The sequence below is a fragment of the Lepus europaeus genome, chromosome 10 (genome assembly GCF_033115175.1).
Source record: "Lepus europaeus isolate LE1 chromosome 10, mLepTim1.pri, whole genome shotgun sequence".
NCBI classification, from domain to species: Eukaryota; Metazoa; Chordata; class Mammalia; order Lagomorpha; family Leporidae; genus Lepus; species Lepus europaeus.
The window spans coordinates 24,277,344-24,300,767 of NC_084836.1; the positions used below are offsets into that span (position 1 = coordinate 24,277,344).

At 38.9% G+C, this 23,424-nt stretch overlaps 1 protein-coding gene across 1 annotated transcript in view; it reads right to left on the minus strand.

Annotated features, from left to right (window-relative positions):
- The window catches only part of CFAP54 (cilia and flagella associated protein 54), a 360,163-nt gene that overhangs the window by 171,007 nt on the left and 165,732 nt on the right, over positions 1 to 23,424 (minus strand). The window contains exons 40-46 of the mRNA XM_062202023.1: positions 16,415 to 16,567; positions 14,556 to 14,747; positions 12,808 to 12,895; positions 12,316 to 12,510; positions 10,977 to 11,043; positions 9,082 to 9,264; positions 4,165 to 4,251 (exon numbers count right to left, since the gene is read on the minus strand). Coding sequence (XP_062058007.1) covers positions 4,165 to 4,251; positions 9,082 to 9,264; positions 10,977 to 11,043; positions 12,316 to 12,510; positions 12,808 to 12,895; positions 14,556 to 14,747; positions 16,415 to 16,567 — 965 coding nt within the window. The remainder of the gene's footprint in view (positions 1 to 4,164; positions 4,252 to 9,081; positions 9,265 to 10,976; positions 11,044 to 12,315; positions 12,511 to 12,807; positions 12,896 to 14,555; positions 14,748 to 16,414; positions 16,568 to 23,424) is intronic.

Here is a 23,424-nt window from a genome sequence, read left to right on the forward strand (position 1 = left end):
TAAATCTTTCAAGAGGTTGATTGGCAGTTCTAAGCCAGTCCAGCTGGTCATAAAGAGGTCTTGATGCTTTCCCTGAAAGACACTACAGCACTATAGAAACTTCACAGAGTGATCTATTGCTGTTCGATTTGTCAGAAAGGGTCATTGTCTGCTTTTCCAGACTCTGACTTTTCTCTCTTCCTACTCACTGACCCTGGTTGACTTCAGAAAGGTCAGGCAAACTGTGCTCATTTGGGCTGTCATTCCTTCCTCAGTATGATCCATCAGCTGCCCTTTTTCATTGAATCCGTCAAAAGCTTATACCAGCTTTTCAATACCACTATATCAGTAGAATCCTCCTTTTATCTTGCTCTGCTCCCAGCACTGTTACCAGATATCAGATCTGATCACATAATCCTCCTCCTCTATAATCTATAATCAATCCTCCTCTAATCCAGAATAGAGTCCACAGTTCTTCAGTGGCTTTCAAACTACTCTAGGACAAAAAACTAGCTGTCAAGTACAAATAAACTACTATGGTTCTGAATCTATCCCTCCAAAGTTCTTATGCTGAAAACTTAATCCCAAAATTCATATGTTCATGATATTTGGAGGTGAGGCCTCTTCGAGATGACTAGAGTTAGATGAGGTCATGAGGGTAGGTACCTATGATAGAATTAGTGGTTGTATAAAAGGAAGAGAGACTTGAGTTTGAATGTTTCTGTTCTCTTGCCATGTGATGATTTCTATCATATTATGACATAACAAGAAGGCCCTCAAAGGCCCTCACCAGATACACACCCTTCCTCAGGGATTTCCCAGTCCCTAGAATTCTGACCCACTCTTGAATATTTTATTGTAGTAACATAAAACAGACTAAAAAACAATTCAATAAAAAATAGTCATATAACCAAAAGTGTTGTTCTGATTATGTCATTGGGTGCTCTTCTGGATCTCCTTCTGCTATGTTATTAATAGTCATTGAAGGGGCCAGCACTGTGGTGCAGTGGGTTAACAGGGCACCTGCAATGTCAGCACCCCATATGGGTGCAAGTTCAAGTCCTGCCTGCTCCATTTCCCATCCAATTCCCTGCTAATGCATCTGTGAAAGCAATGGAAGATGGATGGCTCAAGTCACCCACATGGGGACCCTGATGGAAATCAGGACTCCTGGCTGTGGCCTAGCCCTGCCCCGGTTGTTGCAGTCATTTGGAGAGTAAACCAGCATACGAAAGATCGATCTCTCTCTCTCTCTCTCTCTCTCTCTCTCTCTCACTGTACCTTTCAAATAAACAAATCTTTTCTGAAAAACAAAAAGTCATTGCAACCTTTCCATGCTTCTTGCCTCTTAATGACAAACCAGAATATACTTGTTACCCAATTCTGGTTCCACAGTCTCTTCATTCTTCTCACTGCTCAAGTTATATATTCTATCTCTTCATAGTTTATAATTCAAGTTGCATAGGTAGCATTCTCCACGTCATAGCCCTCTGTTTTTCTCACGTTTTCTTCTATAATCTACTTACTTAAAATCTCCACTCTAGTGTTAACTGAATAACCTCTGCCTGTAAGAAAGTCAATAATCTACATCTTTCCCCCTATTATCTAACAAGAATTTGCTTCCTCCTCTCTCCTGCCCATTTATCTTACTCTTCTCAAGCCTAAATCCTAACTATTTAGTGAGACCCAAAGATTCCAAGAGACTTTTTCCGCTTTTGAACTCCTGGAGAGTTAACACTCATCAAACTGCATTGGAAATGGTCAAGTGGCAGGTGCATATGCATCGTCTTGTGGCTCTGTCCTCTCTTCTTAGTTTTCAATTCCTTAGGAGCAAGGATCATGGGTTTCTTTGACTCAAGTTGCTAATGAGGTGTTTTTATATAGAAAGTACCTAATAAATGTTGTTTGGGGATTAAATATTGACTAAGCATTTTTCATTGTGCATATACTTACTTATTTTAGAGACAGATAGACAACAAATGGAAATAGCTCCCATCTGCTTGCTTACTCCCCAAACACATGCAATGGCAATGATTAGGCTGGATCAAAGCCATGAGAGAGCAGCTCAATCCAGGTCTCCCATGCGGGTTGCAAGAATCCAAGTACTTGAGCCATAACCACTGCCTCCCAGAGTTTCCATCAGCAGAACCCTGGAGTTAGGAGCCAGAGCCAGGTATCAAACCCAGGAATTCTGATAGAGGATGCAGTTGCCTTACCCTATTTCTTAACCACTAGGCTTAATACACACCCTTTCCAAGTATTTTCTAGATGACTTCCCACTAAACATTAAAGAGAATATACAATAGGCATTTGATAAATGTCTTCAGATTTTAAATTCAATTAAATAATTAACTACTGAATATCAAGTATGTGAACTTACTACCCAAGACACTATAGGGAATTAAAAGATGAATAAAATAGAGGCCCAAGCCTCAAGAACTTTGTAATCTTGAAAAAAAAAATTTCAAAAAGAGAAAAGGAGAGATGTTATATGCAGTTTTTAAAGTAGAATTTAGAATTCAAAATAATAGAATTCATTACAGTTCAGTAAGTCAGAGAGAATGACTCAGAATTTTTATTTTTAAATTTTTATTTATTTGAAATGCAGAGATAGATAGATAGATAGCACTCCCCCGCCTGCTGCTTCACTTCACAAATGCCTGCAACAGTTAGGACTGGGTGGGACTAAAGCCAGGAGCCAGGAATCCATTCTAAGTCTCCGAACTGAGTGGCAAGAACCAATTCCTCTAGCCATCATCACTGCTTCTCAGGGTCTGCATGAGCAGGAAGCTATTGTCAAGAGCTGGAGGCAGGTATCAAACCCTGGCACTCCAAAGTAGGATGTGAGCATTTTAACTGCTAACACCATGATCCAGAAATTTTCATGGTCAAAGCAAATTATTTATTACTAAGCTAAAATATATTAGTCAATACCAGAATTACTCTTAGGAATTTCTTTATTTTGAAACAATGTAATGGATTATTTGAACCTGAAAACATAGGCTCAAGGGCAGGGTTTGAATGGATGAAATAGTTCAAAGGGAAGTCTAATTTCCTCAATCTGAAAAACAGGAAGGATTTAGGGAAGAAAGATACGGGGATATTTCCCAAAAAGGGGAAGAAAGTGTACTGTAGTGGAGTAACTCCCAGTTGTAACAACTGATGGTGAACATCTTGTCCTAATTTCAACCTTGATAGCAACTAGTTGGCAGCTTGAAGTAAGCCACAGTGGAGCATCTATACCATGCAGGGAAATTGCAAAGCTACAAATCAGACCCTTTGTTTTTAGAGTGCATAATGAAATATTAGTGCATAGCTGATTATTGCTATGGAATGGAAATATAAAGCATATGATTGCTAAGAAATGTCTGAAGCTAAGAATCCCAAATAGTCTATTTTAAGCAGTTCATTTCATCTCAATTTAAATTTCTCTGTCTTCCCAATTTTCAGCAAAGTCTACCATAGAAGCAAAGGCCTTGAGTAAATATGTTGTGTGAGATCGTACATAAGTAGATAAGTATGTGCAAGTCAAATTTCATATTGGAGTCAAGGAGGTACAGAACAGGAAGAAAATCTGCTGGATGCTCAGCTGATCCACAGACAAAACAAATTCAACAAAAGTGGGAGCTTGCAAGACAGGTGGGACTAGTAAAATGGGCAGAGAGAATGCAGTGCTTCAAGTGCCCCCTCCACACAGGGTTCAAGTCAATCACACATGAATCTCAAAGGCAGAGAACCTTAACTGATTTCAAGATTACAAAATTCATGGCAACATCTAGGTTACAGAATTCATTGTAACACCATCTGTAGGATCTTTTTAATTCAATTGTCTGTGTATTGAAAAATTCTTGTATAACATGATATATGTAAAGATTCTTAGGAATAAACTCAGAAACTTCAAAATACTGACTCATTTGGTCTCCACCAAAAAGCCAGTCTCTCAGAAGTGGTAATTTCCAGACTGGTTGGTGTTGAATGAGCCCTGCCTCCAGGTATAACTATTTGTCACCTTGCTGTGGCCCAAGCATAAATGACCAACTCCTTTCTAATCAGCACCTTCTCATACTTCATTATAATGATGTTATAACAATATAGCACATCATCATCAGGTTATAATCAAATTATCACACAGCAGTAGTCTTAATAGTTAAAGAATATCAGATGTCTGAAAAGAAAGTAACATACCTTTAGGATTCTTGCCTCGAGATTTCTGACGAGGTCTTGGCAAATTCCAGAAACAAAATATTGGTACAGTGCAAGGAGAGGGAGAACCTACCAGGAGACAAACAAACTTTAACATATGTTTTATCAAATTATAACTGATTAATCAACTTTAATCAAATATCAGATGTACAGTATATTATGTAAGATATCAATTGATTTTCCAAGCCAGTCAACTATATTGCTTGGTATAAGTGAAATGATGTGCCTAGCATATTTTTCATGATTTATCAAAATTTAAGAAGCTGCCAGAGACTTACAGTTCCAATAAGATGCCATTTGACACCCTCAAACACAGGTTTCACATCTCTTTAAGCATTAAGTTAAAAACCACTGAATTTTTATCTTCCTTCAAAAAATTAACTCAACAAAATATATGAATCTATTTGTCTCCAATTAGGATGTTTATCAACAAAGATGTATTTACAACATGCCTATTATGTTTTAGGCACCATTGAATGAGAACAAAATCTAACAAGTCCTTGCTTTCACATAGCATATATTCTACTAATTAAAACCCAAGCTTACTCTTCACACAATATTTTTAATTTCCTAGAAAAAATCCCAGGGGCCTGAGCTGTGGTGTAGCGGCTAAAGATGCTGGCTGCAGTGCCGGCTTCCCATTTGGGTGCCAGTTTGGTCCCGGATGCTCCACTTCCAATCCAGCTCTCTGCTATGTCCTAGGAAAGCAATGGAGGATGGCTCACATGCTTGGACTCCTGAACCCATGTGGGAGACCTAAAGAAGCTCATGGCTCCTAGCTTCGGATCAGCCTAGCTACAGCCATTGCAGCCATTTGTGGAGTGAACCAGCAGATGGAAGACCTCTCTCTCTCTTTCTCTCTCTCTCTCTGTAACTCCACCTTTCAAATAAATAAATAAATAATTTTTAAAAAAAGAAAGAAAAAAAATAATCCCAAAGTTCAGTTGTTCTCAAAGCCTCCTATATATACGAGGTCTTCAAAATGTTCATGAAATGTGTATTATGAAAAAGCTAAGGATGGATTTCAAATTTTTCTTGCAGCAAAATGAACTCAGAATAACTTCTCACAACACACCTGAATAGGATCTAGCTTGAAGCATTAAGAAAGACAAGACATTAGTTTGAAAAAAGCCCCTATAAGAGTAACATGAATTCTGATAAAACTGAGGAATAGGGGCTGGTGTTGTGGCACAGTGGGTTAAAGCCCTGTCCTACAGCGCCGGCATCCCATACAGGAGCCAGTGTGAGTCCTGGCTGTTCCACTTCCTATCCAGCTCCTTGATAAGGGTGCCTGGGAAAGCAGCAGAGGATGGCTAAAGTGCTTGGGCCCCTGTACACACATGGGAGACCCAGAAGAAACTCCTGGCTCCTGGCTTCAGCTGTCTCAGCCCTGGTCATTGTGGCCATTTGGGGAGTGAATCAGCAGATGGAAGACCTCTCTCTCTCTTTTTCTACCCTCTCTGTAACTCTTTCAAATAAATAAAATAAATCTTTAAAAAAAAAAAAAAAAAACCTGGAGAATAAACACCAAATTTCTGATGAAGCTTGAGCAGAAGAATAAAAAAATTATGGATGCTTTACAAAAAGTTTATGAGGACAATATACCTAAGAAATCAGTAGTTTGCAGATGGATAACTTATTTTAAAAAAGGAAGGAGATGATGCTGAAGATGTAGCCCACAGTACAAGACTATTCACATCCATTGCTGGGGGAAAAAAATCAGCTTTGTTCATGCCCTCATTGAAGAGAACCAACAGTTAACGGCAGAAACAATAGCCAACACCATAGACATCTCAGTTCTTTCCGCTTACACAGTTATCACTAAAAAATTAAAATGGAACAAACTTTCTGGCATAAGTATACCAAAACTGTTGCACCCAGATCAGCTGAAGGCAAGAGCACAACTTTCAATGGAAATTTTAAACAGGATTGATATCTGGAAACATTTCTTTGAAGAATTATAAAGTAGATGAAATATGGCTTTACCAACTGATCATAAAGAAAACATACAGTCAAAACAATGGCTATCAAGAGGTAGAAGTGGCCTAGTCAAAGCAAAAGCAGAATGATCACCAGCAAAATTCACGGCAACAGGTTTTTTTGGGATGCTCAAGGCACTTCGTTTGTTAACTTTCTAGAAGGCCCAAAAATGATAATACATGCTGATTCTGAAAGTGCTTTGAGAAAGTTGGCTAAAGCATTAGCAGAAAAACACCCAGGAGAGCTCCACCAGAGGGTCCTTCTCTACTGAAATAATTCTCTTGCTCTTTCCTCTCCACAATCGAGGGCAATGTTGTAAGAGTTTCAGTGGGTGGCATCCACTTAGCAGTCCTGATTTGGCTTTTTCTGAATTCTTGTTGTTTCCTAATCTTAAAAAAAATCTTCAAGAAGCATCCATTCTTCTTTTGTTAGTAATGTAAAAAAGACTGCATTGACAAGTTAATTTTCTAGGACCCTTAGAGATCTTTAGGGATGAACTAACTTGTTGACAATTCTCTTGAACTTGATGGAAATTTCATTGAGGAATATAGTTTATATTTTAAATGTTTAGCTTTTAATTCCATTTCTCCATGAACTTGTTGAAGTTCCCTTGTATGTGAATGTCTATAGACTATCAATATTTCAGTTGACATAAACACTATCCACACATGGAAAGGACTTGAGGGGACAGCCTTATCTAGACACAGGAAAAGCTCCTGATCTCAGTCCAAAGCTATTGGGCGTCTTTGGAGAAGATGATTGTAATGCAAAGTGGGGACTGTTTACTTCTTGTAAGTTCAGCCAGGCAACCTCTAATCCTCAGTAAACTGGCAGCTGCTAATAGCAACAACTTTTTAAAAGGATTAGAATTGGTCTGAAATTATTTCAAACATAATATATTTACTACAATGATGCATTACAAATATAACACAATACCCTTTTCTACAATTAATGTAGCACAAACCATTAAGAGACGGCTATTACCTTTGAGATTTAGTTTCTTTTATTTAGTGAGAAATAAAAACATACCATTTTACTGCAGCCAATTGCTCAATTATTCAGAAAAAACATTCTCAATTTAAGCTTTAGAGAAAAAAAGTCTCATTTCTTTTCCAAAGCAGTGATATGTATTATATATGAATATGACTAGGCAGCTAAAGGTTACCCGAGGGATAGAATAATTTTCTCAAACCAAAAATGAATCCCTTTAACTGTAGAGGAGTACCATTTTGTTATTTTTTTCAATAAACAATTTTTGTCATATCTGCCCAGTGTTAAAAGCATGTATCAACCTCGTCACTTTAACACATGATTTTATAATTTATCATTTGTATCAAGGGGCAATAAGTATTTTCAATATAAAGAGACAGTTGAATTAAAAAAACATATGGCAAGACAATAGAAAAAAATACATGAAAACTAAAAATAATGTAGGTATCAAAATTATTAAATAAATGGAAATAGAAAAGGAAAAAGAATAGATATTAAGATGCAAATATAGGAGAAAATATGCAAAAAAAGTAGAAGAAAAAGCACAAAGAATACACAAAGTAAGATAAGAGAGGAAAATATAAAGTGACTAACAATTACAACACACAAATTTATTTTTTAAATGTAACCAAGGGCTGGTGCTGTGGCATAGCAGGTAAAGCCGCCGCCTGTACTGCCAGCATCCCATATGGGGCCAGTTTGAGTCCCCGCTGCTCCACTTCCGATCCAGCTCTCTGCTATGGCCTGGGAAAGCTGTAGAAGATGGCCCAAGTCCTAGGACCGCTGCACCCACATTGGACACCGGGAAGAAGCTCATGGCTCCTGGCTTCAGATTGGCGCAGCTCCTGCTACTGCGGCCAATGGAGGAGTGAACCAGCAGATGGAAGATCTCTCTCTCTGTCTCTCTCTCTCTCTCTCTCTTTCTCTCTCTCTGCCTGCCTGCCTGCCTCTCCTTCTCTCTGTGTAACTCTTTCAAATAAATAAATAAATCTTTTAAATACATGTAAGCAACTTCAACTTTTTGATATATTGTGTGATTTCTCTCCCTAACAAAAATGAGAGTCATATTTAAATTTGTGCATTTGTTAGGCCATTAACAAATGTCCTTTATCTTAATTTTTAATCTGTTGTTCTCTTAGATGGACCCTTGACAAAGAAAAAACAAGAGACACAAAGATAAACTTAGATCAATAAAGAAATACTCTCTTAGTTTTAGTATTGATATGAACCAAACAACTTAATGCGAATTAAAATTGTACTAGGTTCCTATGTCTGAGATCAATGACACATTCTAATCACTTTTTATTTCAATGTCTTAAGTAAAAAAAAAAAAAAGATTAAACAATAAAGTTAAAAAGAGGACAAAGATATTACTTTTGTCTTCAAACTGTGATTAATGTCAAGAAAATATTAATTATTTTATTTTAATTTTTTTAAAAGATTTATTTATTTATTTGAAAGTCAGAGTTACACAAAGAGAGGAGAGACAGAGGGGGAGAGAGAGAGAGAGGTCTTCCATCCACTGGTTCACTCCCCAATTGGCTGCAATGGCTGGAACTGCGGCAATCTGAAGCCAGGAGCCAGGAGCTTCTTCCCGGTCTCCCACGTGGGTGCAGGGGCCCAAGGTCTTGGGCAATTTTCTACTGCTTTCCCAGGTCATAGCAGAGAGCTGGATTAGAAATAGAGCAGCCAGGTCTCAAACCGGCATCCATATGGGATGCTGGCGCTTCAGGCCAGGGCATTAACCCACTGTGCCACAGCGCTGGCCCCAAGAATATTAATTTTTTATGACATATAGATAAGAATCCTAAATTTATAGTGTTTAAAAGTTAAGAACTGACCAAAAGAATATTAGCACAATTTGAGAACCATAAGTGGAGCTATAATACCACAAGGAATTAGGATTTGTTGATTCTATGAATTACTTACTATGAGATTTTGTTTAGCAAAATGTAATTCACGTGTAACATAATACAGACTTGCAACCACAGAGCAAATATCAGCCCTGTATCTGTCTGAGAAGAGCTCTATCCCTGGAAGAAGTTGAGTGATTTCATATTGAGCATAGGTACATTCACCTTTAGGATTTGGAAGTGTGGTCCTAAGCAAACCCTGAAAATGAAGACAAGTGGATTAAGGAGCTGCAAGTCACAATTTCAATGATGAAACAATAACAAAAATAAGTACTTGTATTACTTCCTGAGGTGCTTGGTGTATGCCTAGCACACTGCACTCTATAAAAAATGGTAGTTATCATTATTATCATGAACGGTACCAAGCATTTTATCACTCAAGATGAGTTTTTTAAATTCCATGGGAAGTGGATAATCACTCTTTTTGAAGAATTTATAGTTAAGCTACCTTTTATTGAGGGTCACTTTTCTGTTGGGCAATGCTAGTAAATTCTTTATGAATGTTATCTCATTCATAACTTACCCTCAGAAGGATTATTATTTCAAAAATGATACAATTGAGGCTTAAATAACCTATTGAGGTCATATAGTTAAGGATGGCAGAAAGAAGATTCAACTCCATGACTACTTAATTCAAAAATCTATGTTCTTCCCATTTCACTATGCTATAAATAGAGAAACTGACGACGCATGGCAGAGGTGTAAATCATGCAAAGGCAATTCCAAACTTAACAGCAGTAAGTAGAAAGATGATCTATTCAAGGGACTAACACCTCTTGGGTAATTTAGATGATCAATATCATACTACATGACAGGGAAACAAGGTAGGTCCGCAAAACCAAATTTTAAATTTGGGGGTTATCCTTTTATCTTAACCAGTTAAGAATTCTAGATGACAAATACATTACAAAATAATTTTAACATGTTTATCAGGAAAGAATTTCAATCAGATTGCTTGTTAAGGTTACAAATCATCCTACTCTACAGTGCTATGGAGCTGTCAAATTTTTTTATTTCACAAATTTGCTTTCAAATCATAAAAAGAATTAGCAGGCTTTTAAAATAAATCCGAGCAGCTGGCTTTTACTTCAGGTGCAGCATTACTGAGAAATTATATCTACATTAGACAAAAAGTCAAAGAGTTTTAAAAGCCACGTATGTTCTAGAACACAAACAGCATTATCAAGAACAAGGTGTATCAGAACATAAAGAATGCAATGTAAGGAGCCAGAGTCAAATAAGCATTCCTCTTGCATCCCTGACCACCCACCTTTGAGGCACAACCAAGAGGTACATGGTACGTAAGAAAACTGACATGTCTGGCCCTACATTCAGGGAAGCCTTCCCCCAAAGAACTCGTGTGGCGAGATTTCAGAAACTCCCAGCCCTGTCTGATGCACAGAACAAGCATGGCCATCCTTCAGAGCACACAGGATCTTCAGTAGACTGTGAAGGCCCCCGGCTGCATCCCGGCCTCTCAGACTGTCTTGTACTCCAGATACAAGGTCCTTTCTTCCTCAGTGAAGTCAACCCAAAATCCTGAGCGCTGCAAATACTTCTCTTCTATTGTCTTCAACTTATTTCTTGCCTTCGTTGTATGAATTTTATGACACGGAAACAAGGAAAACTTTGGAGATGAGGCAACCCAAGGCAACCGTCTGGAGTCGGCTGGGCCTTCACATCAGTCACCAGAAACAGGATCTTACTATCAGCAGGAGACTCAGTTTCCCTACCTTTAAAACTGCTTCCTGTCTAGTCTAAAGGGGAAAACAGACTGTTGAATACTAAAGGTGCAAGTTCCTCAGGGTTTCCACAGGCACCTGTGAGATTTACAAATAGATAAACCACTGCACTTTCTTGCAGAATCTTTACTGGTCATACTGCTATACAAAAACACACATAGAGTATTACCTGAAAGAGTAGGGCAGACAAAATGCAGCAGTCGGTTCTCTTTTTAATGTTTGAGGTCTTAATAAATCTAAACAAGTATAAGAAAAGCTGATTAGTAAACAGTTTTCCAAAAATATTTCTATATGTATATTTCCAGATATATCTAAGACATGGAAAATATAAGAATATGTGTGCATGAAATATAAGAAAAATATAATGAGGAAAATTAAAAATTCCTCTCTAATCCTACCATCTAAACATGATTACTGGTAACATTTTAGTCAATTTTCTTCTAAACGTTTTTCTATACATAGTTATATACACATGTATATGAAGACTAGAATTATGCAAAACATACTATTTTATAAATAAATTTTTCATTCACAGATGTAACGATCTAAATCATTATCTTAACGAGCTTTAATGTTTATGAGTAGACTTATATAAAATACTAATCTTCATTTTATTTTTTCCAATGCTAAGGTAAACATTCTTATGTCTATTTTTCTGTCTACTCTTTTGAGCAGTTATCCTATTAGTTCCACTGAATAAATCCTGAGAAGTGTAATTTTTGTGTAAAAGGAGATATGTAATTAACATTTTTGACAAGTTTGTTTAAATAATTACCCCTCAAAATTGGAAAAATGTATTTCGTCATTGGAAAAATATTTGGGAGCCATTTAAAATGGTAAATCTTTCCACCAAAAATTAAGATAAGATCTCTCCATTTCCTAGTGTTTCATTCTATGTCCTTTAAACGAGTCTGAATTCTGTGTGTGAGTCCTGTAACTCACATTGGAGACTATAAACCACATTATCTTCTACTAAGTCTTACTTAGACAAACCCAGACAGCTTCTGTGGATAACATCCATCTGGGTTCAGTTCTCTGTGCAGATAACCCGATGTTTAGCACAGGGAGCACTCAGGGAGCGTAACCCAGTCTGTCACATCATTCTCACTGCCATGGCTTGCAGATGTGGACACAGGGTTACTAGGACAGTCTTAGGCCTGTCAGCCTCCTTCCAAACTATTCCTCTTGCTCCCATACCAACTGTTCCTTCAATCAACTAGTAGTTATTGGATGCCAGCTCCTTGCCAGGCACTGGGAGAAACCATTGAATAAAGCAAAGGCCTGTATCCACATGGCACTGATGTGCTGGGCAATCAGAGGTGTTACGGGGAGAGAAGATGGTCATAAATGATAAATATCACAAATAAGGAAACAGCATAATCCTGTACGATAAGGCTACAACTGCCCAGGAATCCAGTGTGTCTGAGGCCCTCACGGAGCACAGGTCGGTGCCCCATAGAGGAAGCCAGCAGCCACACTGCGGGTCATTCTGTCCTCATCATACTTACTGTGCTATCTTCGCTGAGATCATTGCTCCTTGCAAACAGCCCCAAATGCCAACTTTTGATAGAAATTCCTCACTGTAGTCTTTGAAACCTGAGCGTGAACGGCTGAGTGAGGTGCCAAATTCTTTCCACGTATGTAGCATATCTGATTTTCTGAATATGTCATCAAGAGCTTGACACCAACACTTAAACGCAGCCCTAAAACAGAGGTGAAGTCACAGAGCAGAACATCTTGGGAGCAGTTATTAAATCTAGCTTTCAAAAGGTAAAGCAAATACACCAAAGAAACAACTCAATTAACATAGTAGAGAATAATCTTAACCCATTCATTGCTCATAACAGTTGCTCTCAGGTAGCATTTGATGAATGAAATGCAGCAATGTAAATATTATTGTCAGACAAAAATTAACAAAAGACAATATTTTCCCAATAATCACTTTTTTTATTCAAGGAAACAAGCAAGTTGGCCCTTGTTCCACTGACTCAAAAATCTACCTTTTCTTCCCTGCGAAGATGAGAAGATTCCCAAGTGTATGCAATGCCTGAACTTTAAGACTTCTTTGATTGCTTGCATGGAGAACATCTGTATTTTTAATCAAGTGAAAGAACAAATGTCAGTTCCGACAGAAATATTTCCTTTATATTTACAAGAATATTTTAAACTGCATTATTCCTTAACTGTGTAGATTGCAATAAGAAAACTGCAAGTTAATAGTGCCTTTAAATGTCACACAGTATATATACACAGAGAGAGAGTAAACGAAGTTCTATTTGAACACAGAGAAGTAGGAAATTGGGTCTAACACAGAGGAAACAAAGATGCTTCTTGGAGAGAGTGGAATAAAAGGCAGGCAGGTAGATAAGGTGAAGAAGAGAAACAGAATAGGCAAGGAAGGGATATTGGGCTGAGAATACAGAGAGATGAGGTATGTAGCTGGGATACGATTATTTTTCTTGACAGGATAAACTGGAAGTCTGAAAACGGAAGTGCTGGTTGTATTCTGGAGACTTCTGAATGCCGTACAAAGACGTGAGGACATTATCTTATAGCAGAGGGGAAGGCTAAGAGGGTTTGTTTGTTTAGCAGAGAGGTGACAAGATCCTAGCATATCAGATTTTTCTTTTTACACAGAAAACGTATCTTCAATAGCATGTAATTTTTTTGGTTTTATAACAATCGCATGAATTCAGGGATGTGTAGCCAAAAACAAGCAAACAAACAGAAACTGTCTGCAGAACTGGCAGTGGTTTTTAATTTTAATGAAAAATGTACAGTCCCCCAGGGGGTATTGTAGAAATCTGAGAAACGGATGTGGTGGTTGTCACAGTAGGGCATCTCCTGGCATTTTGGTAAAGACCAGAGATTCTGAAAGGCCTACAATGCACAAAAACTTACCCACTAGTGTAGAAAAATGTTAAAAAGCTATTCATCTGAGCCGAACATTATCTGTTTTACACATAAAAATGCTATTTTGGCATGTATGCTAAATGTCCTGAAATTTCTAGAAACACAACCACTGTAGCACTGTTTTGTCCAGACTCTTCCAAGAGTTATTTGCTATTTTAGAAAATCATACTACCCAACTTAACAATGCTGACAGTACTTGTGTCACCAAGCCAGCACCCGTGTAGCAGTCTGCATCTGTACTGTCACATTCCTGGGGATTCCACACGCAGGATATAAGCAGCAAACTACTTCGTCATCATTTCAAATGCCAGAACATTTACATACTAACACAGATTCTTTCATTATAAAGTGATTCTGTTCTGCTTATCCTCTGAGAGTTTCATAATTTTTTTGGAAACAATGTGCATAGGAAGAATATATTAAATATAAATTTTATTTTAGGAAATAAAAGAGAACTTATAAAGTGTTATCAAAAAAGGGGACATTAGGTCTATCATTTCTACTGAATTTATGGAAAAGCCAATCAAGGAGAAAGACAGGAAAAAGGAACCAGCAGGGATAGAATGATAGCACGTGACAGTGCCCCTAAGCCCTGAAGGGGTTCACAGTCCCCGTCAAAGCAGGATGGGCAGAAGGGTTGCCCGGCATCTCACAGTGGCGATGGCCGGGCCAGGGAAGATGTCAACAGGAGGGGACCCTGCACTGCCTATAAGGGTGTCATGAATGTTCAAGCTCTTTAACCTAATCTTCCAGGTGACATTTTGGGGATAGATGAAATCTAAACAGTAATGAAGACAGTCCTATTGAAAATGAATGCATAATAGTTAAATCTTACCAATGGTTTGGTGAAAAGAAGAAATTACCAATCCCAGCTGTGAATAGGGAAGTTTGCTTTTCTCCACGGAACTGAACACCCTGAAGTGCTCTTGAGAAAGGTCAGGTGGCGTGGACATGTGCATTTCTTCTGTCCCCAGGGAAAATTCTACTCTTCCAGAAGTGAATTTTAAGTTGTTTATGTTTTTCTCACCTAAGTTCAGGGGGGAAATAAAGGAAAAGGAATTTAAAATGCAGAAAGAAGGGGAAATGATGGGAAGACGTAGAGGACATGGAAAGAGAGAAGCCTGGAGCGACTTTTGCTTAGAGCTGAGACTTATTTGCAGCGCAAAGGGCACCGTTTCCTTAAACTTAGCAACCAGGAGAGTTTCTGAAGACCCCGGGTGTGGGTGGATGGGCTCTCTGCCTGTGTTGTTTCGTAAAGAGCACTACAGAGGGGCAGTCAGCCAGAAAGCAAAATGTGGAGATAATGCTATGCTTCTCCTGGGGATTGGTGGAAGTTACACAGTTTGAGTTTGCCTTTTTTTTAATAGTTTCCAACAGTAAGATGTTAGTTTGCCTCTGGGGCAGAAACCTCTGGGATGGAAGCAACACATAGGTAATTCTGGCTTGAGACCGAAAAAAAAATGGGAAAGAACCTAACTCTTTATAAGATCAAGAACATACATGGGAAAAAAAAATAGAAAAAAAATCTGCTAGGGCAAGTAGTCAAAAGTAGCAGACAAAGAAGTTAATAGGGATTTTGAAGTCTACAGCCTGAGGACTAGGGATAAACTTTTGAGAATATTTTGGTGCCAGGTAAGATTCAGAGTCGGTTGGTGTAAACCACTCTTAGGAATTGTGTTTGCTTTTTAAAATTCATACCCTAAGCTTTTGTTATTGTATGGAGTAATTGCAAGAGAGTAAACATGATATGGAGAGTTAATTTATCATAATATGAATCTTTGGACAATACAGCCAGAAACCCTGAGAATATAATACATATCATAAAAAGTACTTTTTATTGGAGAAAAATAATAAATAAATACATTAATAAATAAAACTGTAAGTGACTGCAAAAAATGGTCAAATTTCTAAATGACAGGTTCAGTGGAAATTAACATCTTTATTAAGTATAAGTTTAAATTTATCTTTAATAAATTTAAAATACACTTAAGTTTATTTACTTCAGTCTATTTAAGTACATTCTGATAAACTGGAGCAGCAAGGATCATAAATATAAATTGGGATTTTTTTTAAGTTCAAAATTACCTAAGAACAGATCATTCATTTTTCTCAGCCTAAATTTGAGTATATCTTCACTGAGGTTATGACCTGACCACTCAAAGGCCAGTTTTGATTAATTTCACAAATTGATAGATGCTGAGAAGGGAGAAAACAAATCAATGTAAGCTAAGAGAAATCTCTACTAATGAAAACTATGATCTTAAGAAATCTTGTTAATACTCACTGAAAAATGCACCCAGTTCTTTAAGACGAATAGTGTTTTGGTAAAAATGTTCTGCTGAACTCTGTATGACTCAAGCTGCCCACTTATAACACAAAACAAGAAGACCACATGATCGCCCCTACAAAGAAAACTGAGAACCTAACTATACAGAACCAAGAAATTAATAGTGTTTTCCTATCTACTGTACTCAAGAGAGTTTGCTGGTTTCTGATCAGGCATAAAAGCAAGTAAATGAGAAAGTCTTCAGCTGGTGTCAGAGAGAGGATGAGATCCAGGAGACGAGAAGAATGGGAAAGGCAGAAGTGGGGACCTCAGAAGGAGGGGAGAAACATGAGGGCAGAATGTGGTTCCCCCCCAGGGCCATGACCCCACATAAGTCCAGCTCAAGCGGTGCAGAGCAAGCATTTTACCTTGTGTCTGGGCAAGAAACAATGAAAGCAACTTTCTGCTGTGGCGGATTGATCTGTTGTGATATTTGGATTTTTCCAGGGTCTCTCTGAAACATCTCAAAGTGTCTGTCACATCCACAGGCACGCAGACGAGCTCCTTGGCTCGGCTATACTCTGAAAGGAAGGGAAGAGCATGCTGGGGTTGAAATGCTGCACAGAGCCAGAGAGGAGCAAACATGTTTCTAATTCAGAGAATTTCTTGGTCCCAACTTAAAGCTGCTAAATTCAAAGCCCCCAGATCTGCAGCAGGTGTTTCAACATTCGGATCAATTTTTTTTTCCCCTTTTGGTATATTTGAAAGTTCCTTTTATAAAAAAACTTAGAAAACTTTTGATTCTTATGAAATGCAAATAACTTCAGATCTTGCCAATTTTCCTTATGAAGCTCCTACTTTTCTTTCGCTGATCATAAAAAATGAAATAATCCACTCCTTTTCAGCAGCCTCTTCAAAGCAAAGGTATCTTGGGAAAGAGACGAAAGGAGGAAACAAAGAAGCCGGGAAATGGGCAACTGTTCTCTGAAGGGAAGAAGAGACAGGCTCCTAATCCTGGACGGTACGGAGGGAAGGGGGCTGGGGCAGCAGGTGAGTACAGAACCAATCAGCCCTTCTGAAAAGTGCCAGAAAGGAGAGAGGACGGGACAGCGTTGCTGCCAAAGCAGGCCCAGGAGAGGCAGACATTGTAGGTTTCAGGACTGAACACAGGAGGGTTTTACTTCTTCAGCATGTTGAATGGACAGAAGGGCCTGTAAAACCCAAGGCCCTGGTGGTGTTACAACGTAATAGGGGACAGCTAGAAGAGGTTAAGGCATGCGGCCCTTGTCCTCAAGAAGTTCAGTCCAGCTGAAGAGATGGGGCATCCCAACATGGGCAGTCAAGTCACCGTTGCAGGGAATATCTGCTCGTGCAGTAACAGGAGGAAAAACAGCAGAGAGAGACCAGCATAGGCATCAAAGACCAAGGAGAAAAGCAGTGTGAGAGAAGATGGGCATGTGGTATCTTAGAAGCTAGGAACATTTGATTAGGAAAAAAGAGACAAGGGGCTTGGTGGGAGTCAGAATAGTTATACTATGTCAGGAACTCTTAAATAAGTTGTGATTAATCAGATAAAAAAAAAAAAACCCCACCTCCTACCATTATCACCCTCATGTTACAGAAGAGGAAAAGTAGGCAGAGAGGACTGGTAGTTTCCCTGGACTTTATGCCACCAGGGGTATGGAAGTAGAAGTGATGAGCCCAGGCCATTGTGAGATGGAATGAGCAGGCCTGCAGAAAAAGTGGTTTGCGAGAGTCCTGGAGCCCTCGGTGAGGAAGTGGACTTTATCCTCTTCAAGGGAGAGCCAAGGAAGGTTTTGAGCAGGACTCTGATAGCAGGAGTTTCGTATTTTAGGAAGAGTTAGCCAATAGCCGTGTTTGCCTGAAGCCTGCAATGGAACTGAGTCTGGTGGCTAAGAGACTGTAAAGCCACAACACAGACGTGCGATCTAGCTCAAGTAAGGCTGGCAGCGACAACACAGATGTGGTATGACCGAATTCAACTGAGGTTGGTAGTGATGGAAATGAGGGAGGGACACAAGGAGAATTCCAACATTAGAAGCAGCAGAAATGGTTAACTGACTAAGGAGTAAAGCAAAAACTGGGGCAGTCGCCTCTTCCCCTCTCCTCTCAGGACCTGTTTCCCACCTCACTGGAAAAAAGAATTGAAGCAACCCGGAGAGATTTTCCACAGGCTCCCATTGCCATCTGCACTCAGTCCCCAGCACAGTGCCCATCTGCACCTCAAGGCCACCACTCCAGCAATCCTCATCTCCCTCTCCAAGTCATCAATCTGCCCGTCTGCCGAATCACTGCTAACAGCACACTCTGCTGCTGTTTCTTCTTCAACAAACCAATAGACAAAAACACCTCTCGACTGAGTTTTCCCCTTCAGCTACCATCCTACTTCCCAGTTCCACTTCACACCAAAACTTGTCATGAAGTTCTCCACACTCTTCCTTTCCCCATTCCCACTGGAATACATTCAGATCCGGCTTTCCTTCACTCTGGCTCACAACTTCTTCCTCAATCTCACTGAGCACTCGTTGGCCCTCTTTCCATAATTCAGATTCATCAACCTGACCTCTTAATGTTAGAATCCCAGGGCTCAACTGCCTCTCTTTTCTTCTTAGTTTATACTCTCTTAATGATCTTTCCTAGCCTCATGGTTTTAAATATTCATGTGATGGTAGCTCTTGGATTTTATTTCTGACCTCAAATCTCAAGTCCAGACTAACCTATCCAATGATCTACTCTATTGTGTGTTCCACAGACAGCCCAAACCTAACACTGATCCTAATCTTCATCCCCTTGAGCCTGTTTCTCCTATAGTCTTTCAATATCTCATCCTAGGATGACTCCATTGTGCATTTGCTCAGGCCAAATGCTAGAATCATCTTTGACTCTTCTCTCATGCCCCAAGTCAGATCCACAGCAAATCCTAGGCTCTCCCTTCAAAAATAGCCAGAGTCTCACCAGTAGTTCCACTCTCTAATGCCATTTCCACTCTGTTCCAAGACCTTAGTATCTCCTTCTGAATTACAGCAATTGCCCTGCTAACCAGTCTGTTGTTCCCACTAGGCCACTCCCACTCTGTGTCCTCAGCACAGCTACCAGAGGCCTCCTTCTGAAATGCACATCATCTCTTCTGCCCAAACTCTCCACCCGCCCCCTCACCTAGACTAGAGCCAACACTAAAGTCCTAAGAGCCACCTAGAGGGTACTAATTACATGAACAGACGTCCCATGACTGCCTTGTCCCCTTTCTATTCTCTCCCTCACTCTCTCACACACCATGAGCGCAAGGTTTTTGTTCATTTTGTCTACTGCTATATGCCCAGAACTTATAATAGTATCTGGCATAAGGTGTAAGCTAAAAAAAATAACTGAGAAATATATGAATGGCTACAAGTTTTCAAAGCTAAATGCCTGGGCTTATAAACTTCATGAATAACCAATCCTATCTAAAGGTTAACCTCAACTGATCCTCAGGGCACCTTTAAAGTTGAGGAATATTACCTCCTTTAAGGCCCTGAAAAGAGAAAGAGGGGGAGAATCAATGTTCAGGTGCAGGGTCTGGTCTTAGATAATTTACCAAAGAGCCACAAATCCTGAGTGTCAGGCAATGACCCAGACTTGAGGACTGGGAGTGTTGGCACAGAGATGCTTTTGGATTAAGAATAAGCTTGATGAAAGTTATTGGAAAGAACCTGTGGTACCCGTGAGGCCAGCAGCAGGCAGGCCCTAATGGAATGAGTAACATAGGGTTAGAGTCCATGGACACAGATACATCTTTCACTACACCCTGAAGTCTAGGAATCCTAGAGGCTCTAGTCAAACTAGGACCATTGTTAAACTAGCAGAAGTATTTACTCCTCCTGAAGTTCAGTCTTGACACAATTTCCTGTTTCAGAGAATCAAACACTTAGGCCACAGGAGCTCTTATTAACTCCCAGTAGCTCTCACTCTTCTACCTTACCAATTGTATTCACCTTCCCTCCATCCTGTCCCCGACCTTGCTCCTTCAATCCCCTCTTCTCCTCTAACTCAGTTCCAGTCCTATGTGATCCCACATAAGGCATGTCCCCTACTCTCTCATTCCTACCCATATGGATAACATCATGAAGACTGTAGGGTTTTGTTCTGTTTTTCTATTTTTCTTGCAAGAATTCATGAGCTTGGCTTTTTCCTGAGAGAGTGAAGTCAGAGAAACAAGTTAAGCAAGTGTCTTAGTCACTACAGACTGCTATAATAAATTACTGTAGACTGGAAGGCTCACAAACTACAGAAATTTATTTTGCATGCATCTGGAGTCTGGCAGTGTGAGATCAGAGTGCCAGCACAGCCAGGTCCTGATGAGCGTCCTCTTCCTGCCTTGCAAATGTCTATCTTCTGGGTGCCCTCCTTCACATGACTCCAGGATGCCTAGAGGGCTCTCTGGAGCCCCTTTTATAAAGCATTAATCCCATTCATGAGGGCTCTACCTTCAGATCTCCTAGTATCATCACACTGGGGGTTAGGAGAAACTGGGGAGATAGGGCACAAACATTTTGCCCATAACATCAAGCACAGGAAGAGAAAGAAGGCTGGAAGCCCCACATACTAACAAGACAAGTCACTTTCTCAAGGACTTAGTTTTAAATATCTATTAAAATTGAGATGATGGAGTGGGCATTACTTGGGACACTTGGGACACCCATATTATACCAACTACTTTGTTTCCAACCCAGTTTCCTGCTAATGTGCCTGGAAGCAGATGATGACTCAAATACATGGATCCCAACACCCCATGGGAGACCTGGATAGAGTTCCCGGCTCCTGGCTTCAGCCTGGTCAAGAACATGGCTGTTGCAGACATTTGGGGTGTGAACCAGTGGATAAAAGTGCTATCTCTCTCTGTCTTTCACTCTCTTGCTGCCACTCTGCCTTTCAAATAAATAAATCTCTTTTTTTAAAAAAAGGGATGATAATATTCACCTCAAGGATTATATTTTAACCAGTATGTGAAATGTCCAGCATAGTACCTGTCATGGCGTAAACACTCAATAGATGGAGATTCATGTACCAACTGCTAGTCATATATTTTTAAACTACATATTTGAGCATTCACAAGTACTAGGTGCTACCTAATGCACCAAGGAGATAATGTGAACAAAGCACAGACCCTGCTCTTACAAAGCTTATATTCTAGAATAAAATCTTAAAAAAACTATAACAATAGTCTGAATGATGCAAATGTTTGTTGATAATTCATCTCTGAGCCTTTCCTAAGTTGTATTTCACTTTCTTTTCTCTTCTATTTCTCAAGCCCTCGCATACCTTTTTCCATGTAGGCCAGTTAGGGTGCTGTTGGTGGTGCTGTGGCTGTATCCCTCAGATTAATGACACCAAGCAATGAAGATGCTTCATGGACATTGTCCTGACAACTCTTTCTCAAGGGATTCCTCTCTGATAACTTCCATGGATGATTTAAGAAGCTATTCAAAAGGTACTAAATAGCCTCAACAATTTGAAATAGGTAAGGAGAAAAGAGGGCAAGGAAAAGAGGAGAAAGAAAGGAAAAAAATTATTGTATATTTCATTGTACTAATGTAGAATTGAAAGCTGAAATGCCCATGACTCCTGAGAGAGAAGTCTACCAAAGTACCAAGGAAGGATCCCAAAGAACTGTTTGAAATTTTAGGCTGCTTTCTAAACACTTGGTCACAACAGACCAAATATACAGAACACTGATAAAACACAAATGCTAAAAGGTTGAAATTTTCAAAACAACGGAGGACTACATAACTCTACCATAGAACATAAATACCAAGACGGTCAATAGTGGACAGAATGCAAAAAGCTACAATAGAAGGCATAACTAGAGTTACCTCCTCTATGCACTTTAACAAGCATGCAAGTTACTCATCCATACAAGAATAATCTATGATGTGAGGAATTTTCACTTCTCCAAATCCTACAGAGACTGCACCAAATTACACATGCATTATTAAATAGTTGAATGGAGAATAGGATGCTGTTAAATAATGAGAAGACCAAATGTTCCTAGGCAGTGGAGCATTACAATATCTGTTGTGAGGAATTAAATGCATCAAGCATTACCACCAAATGCTATTATTGCCAAAAGAAAATCTATGATGTTCTAAAGCAATGATGTGGTATGGAAACCATCATGAGGCTGCTCAGTTTTTTAAAAGAATTCAAACATATCACTGTGACATACATAAGATCCAGTATGCTTTATAAACATGCTAATGATCTCGGGTCATTATATTGAAAAATTTTCATATCCTAAAATGTTTCCAGATAGATCCAGAAAAGCATAGGTCAAAAGATGTCCCTAGGCACAGAGGTCCTAGACTCATAAGGTGCTATGAATTGGACACCAAGTTTCTAAAGATAACAGTTCAATATAAAGTCTATAATTGGCATGCAAGTTCATATAAAATTACCATACCATCACAATAAGTCAGAATAAAGAGCTGACTCCCCCTGACCACTGAAACACAGCACATTTTTTTTTTTTTTAGTTCTATAAGTTTGGAGGAAATTCTAACCTGAAAGGGAGCAATGAAGGAGAGGTCTGGTAAGTCAGAGTAGCAGTCATGGATTGAGCAATTAGACAGAACAGGGTTTGAATCACAGTCCCACTTCTTACTAGTAACATTTAATCTTGTCATATGTTATATGAGCAAAAAATAGCACCTACCTAACCCACAATATCCTATTTATCAAAGATATAAATTTTTATTGCCTTTTAAAATAATATTTTCCTTACTCAGAAAAAATATCACAATCTGGAAAATTGAAATGTATATTAAATATTAAAATTACCCATAAATATATAGATAGCAATAATATTTACACTTTGGTGTTATTTATACCTTTACTAAAAATTTTAAAATTAGAAGTCTGTTTTGACAACGAACATAATACATACTGAATAAACTAAATATGAATATATGCAACATAAAGCAAACATTTCCTATAATTCTGACTCCCAGATACAATCACTGTTAAGAGCTACAATGTCTTCCATTGTTTCTTTAAATGCACCCATTAAAATGCTAATAATTTAATGAGAAAAATTAAAGAAGCTAAATGTACTTCTAGCTCAATAAGTTGGTAACTGCTGTTACAATATTTTAAACATTTTTTCTTTTTGATATCCCTGCTTTAATCAATTGTCTATATCTCTACTACAATTGAGAATCAATTCAAAGGATCCCCACAGCCTGACCGCACCTTCCGTCTCTCAGGCCCATCAGTACCATCCTGCCTTTTCAAATGTAACTTCAACAAGAGGCAAGCGAAGTGCTCTTCTAACATGTATTCCTTATCCATAGATAACTACTGGGACACAGGGCCAGCAGATGGTGAGGTAAGTTTTTTTCTTATCCCTCTGATGTTCATCATTTTGATAAGAATCATTTTTTAT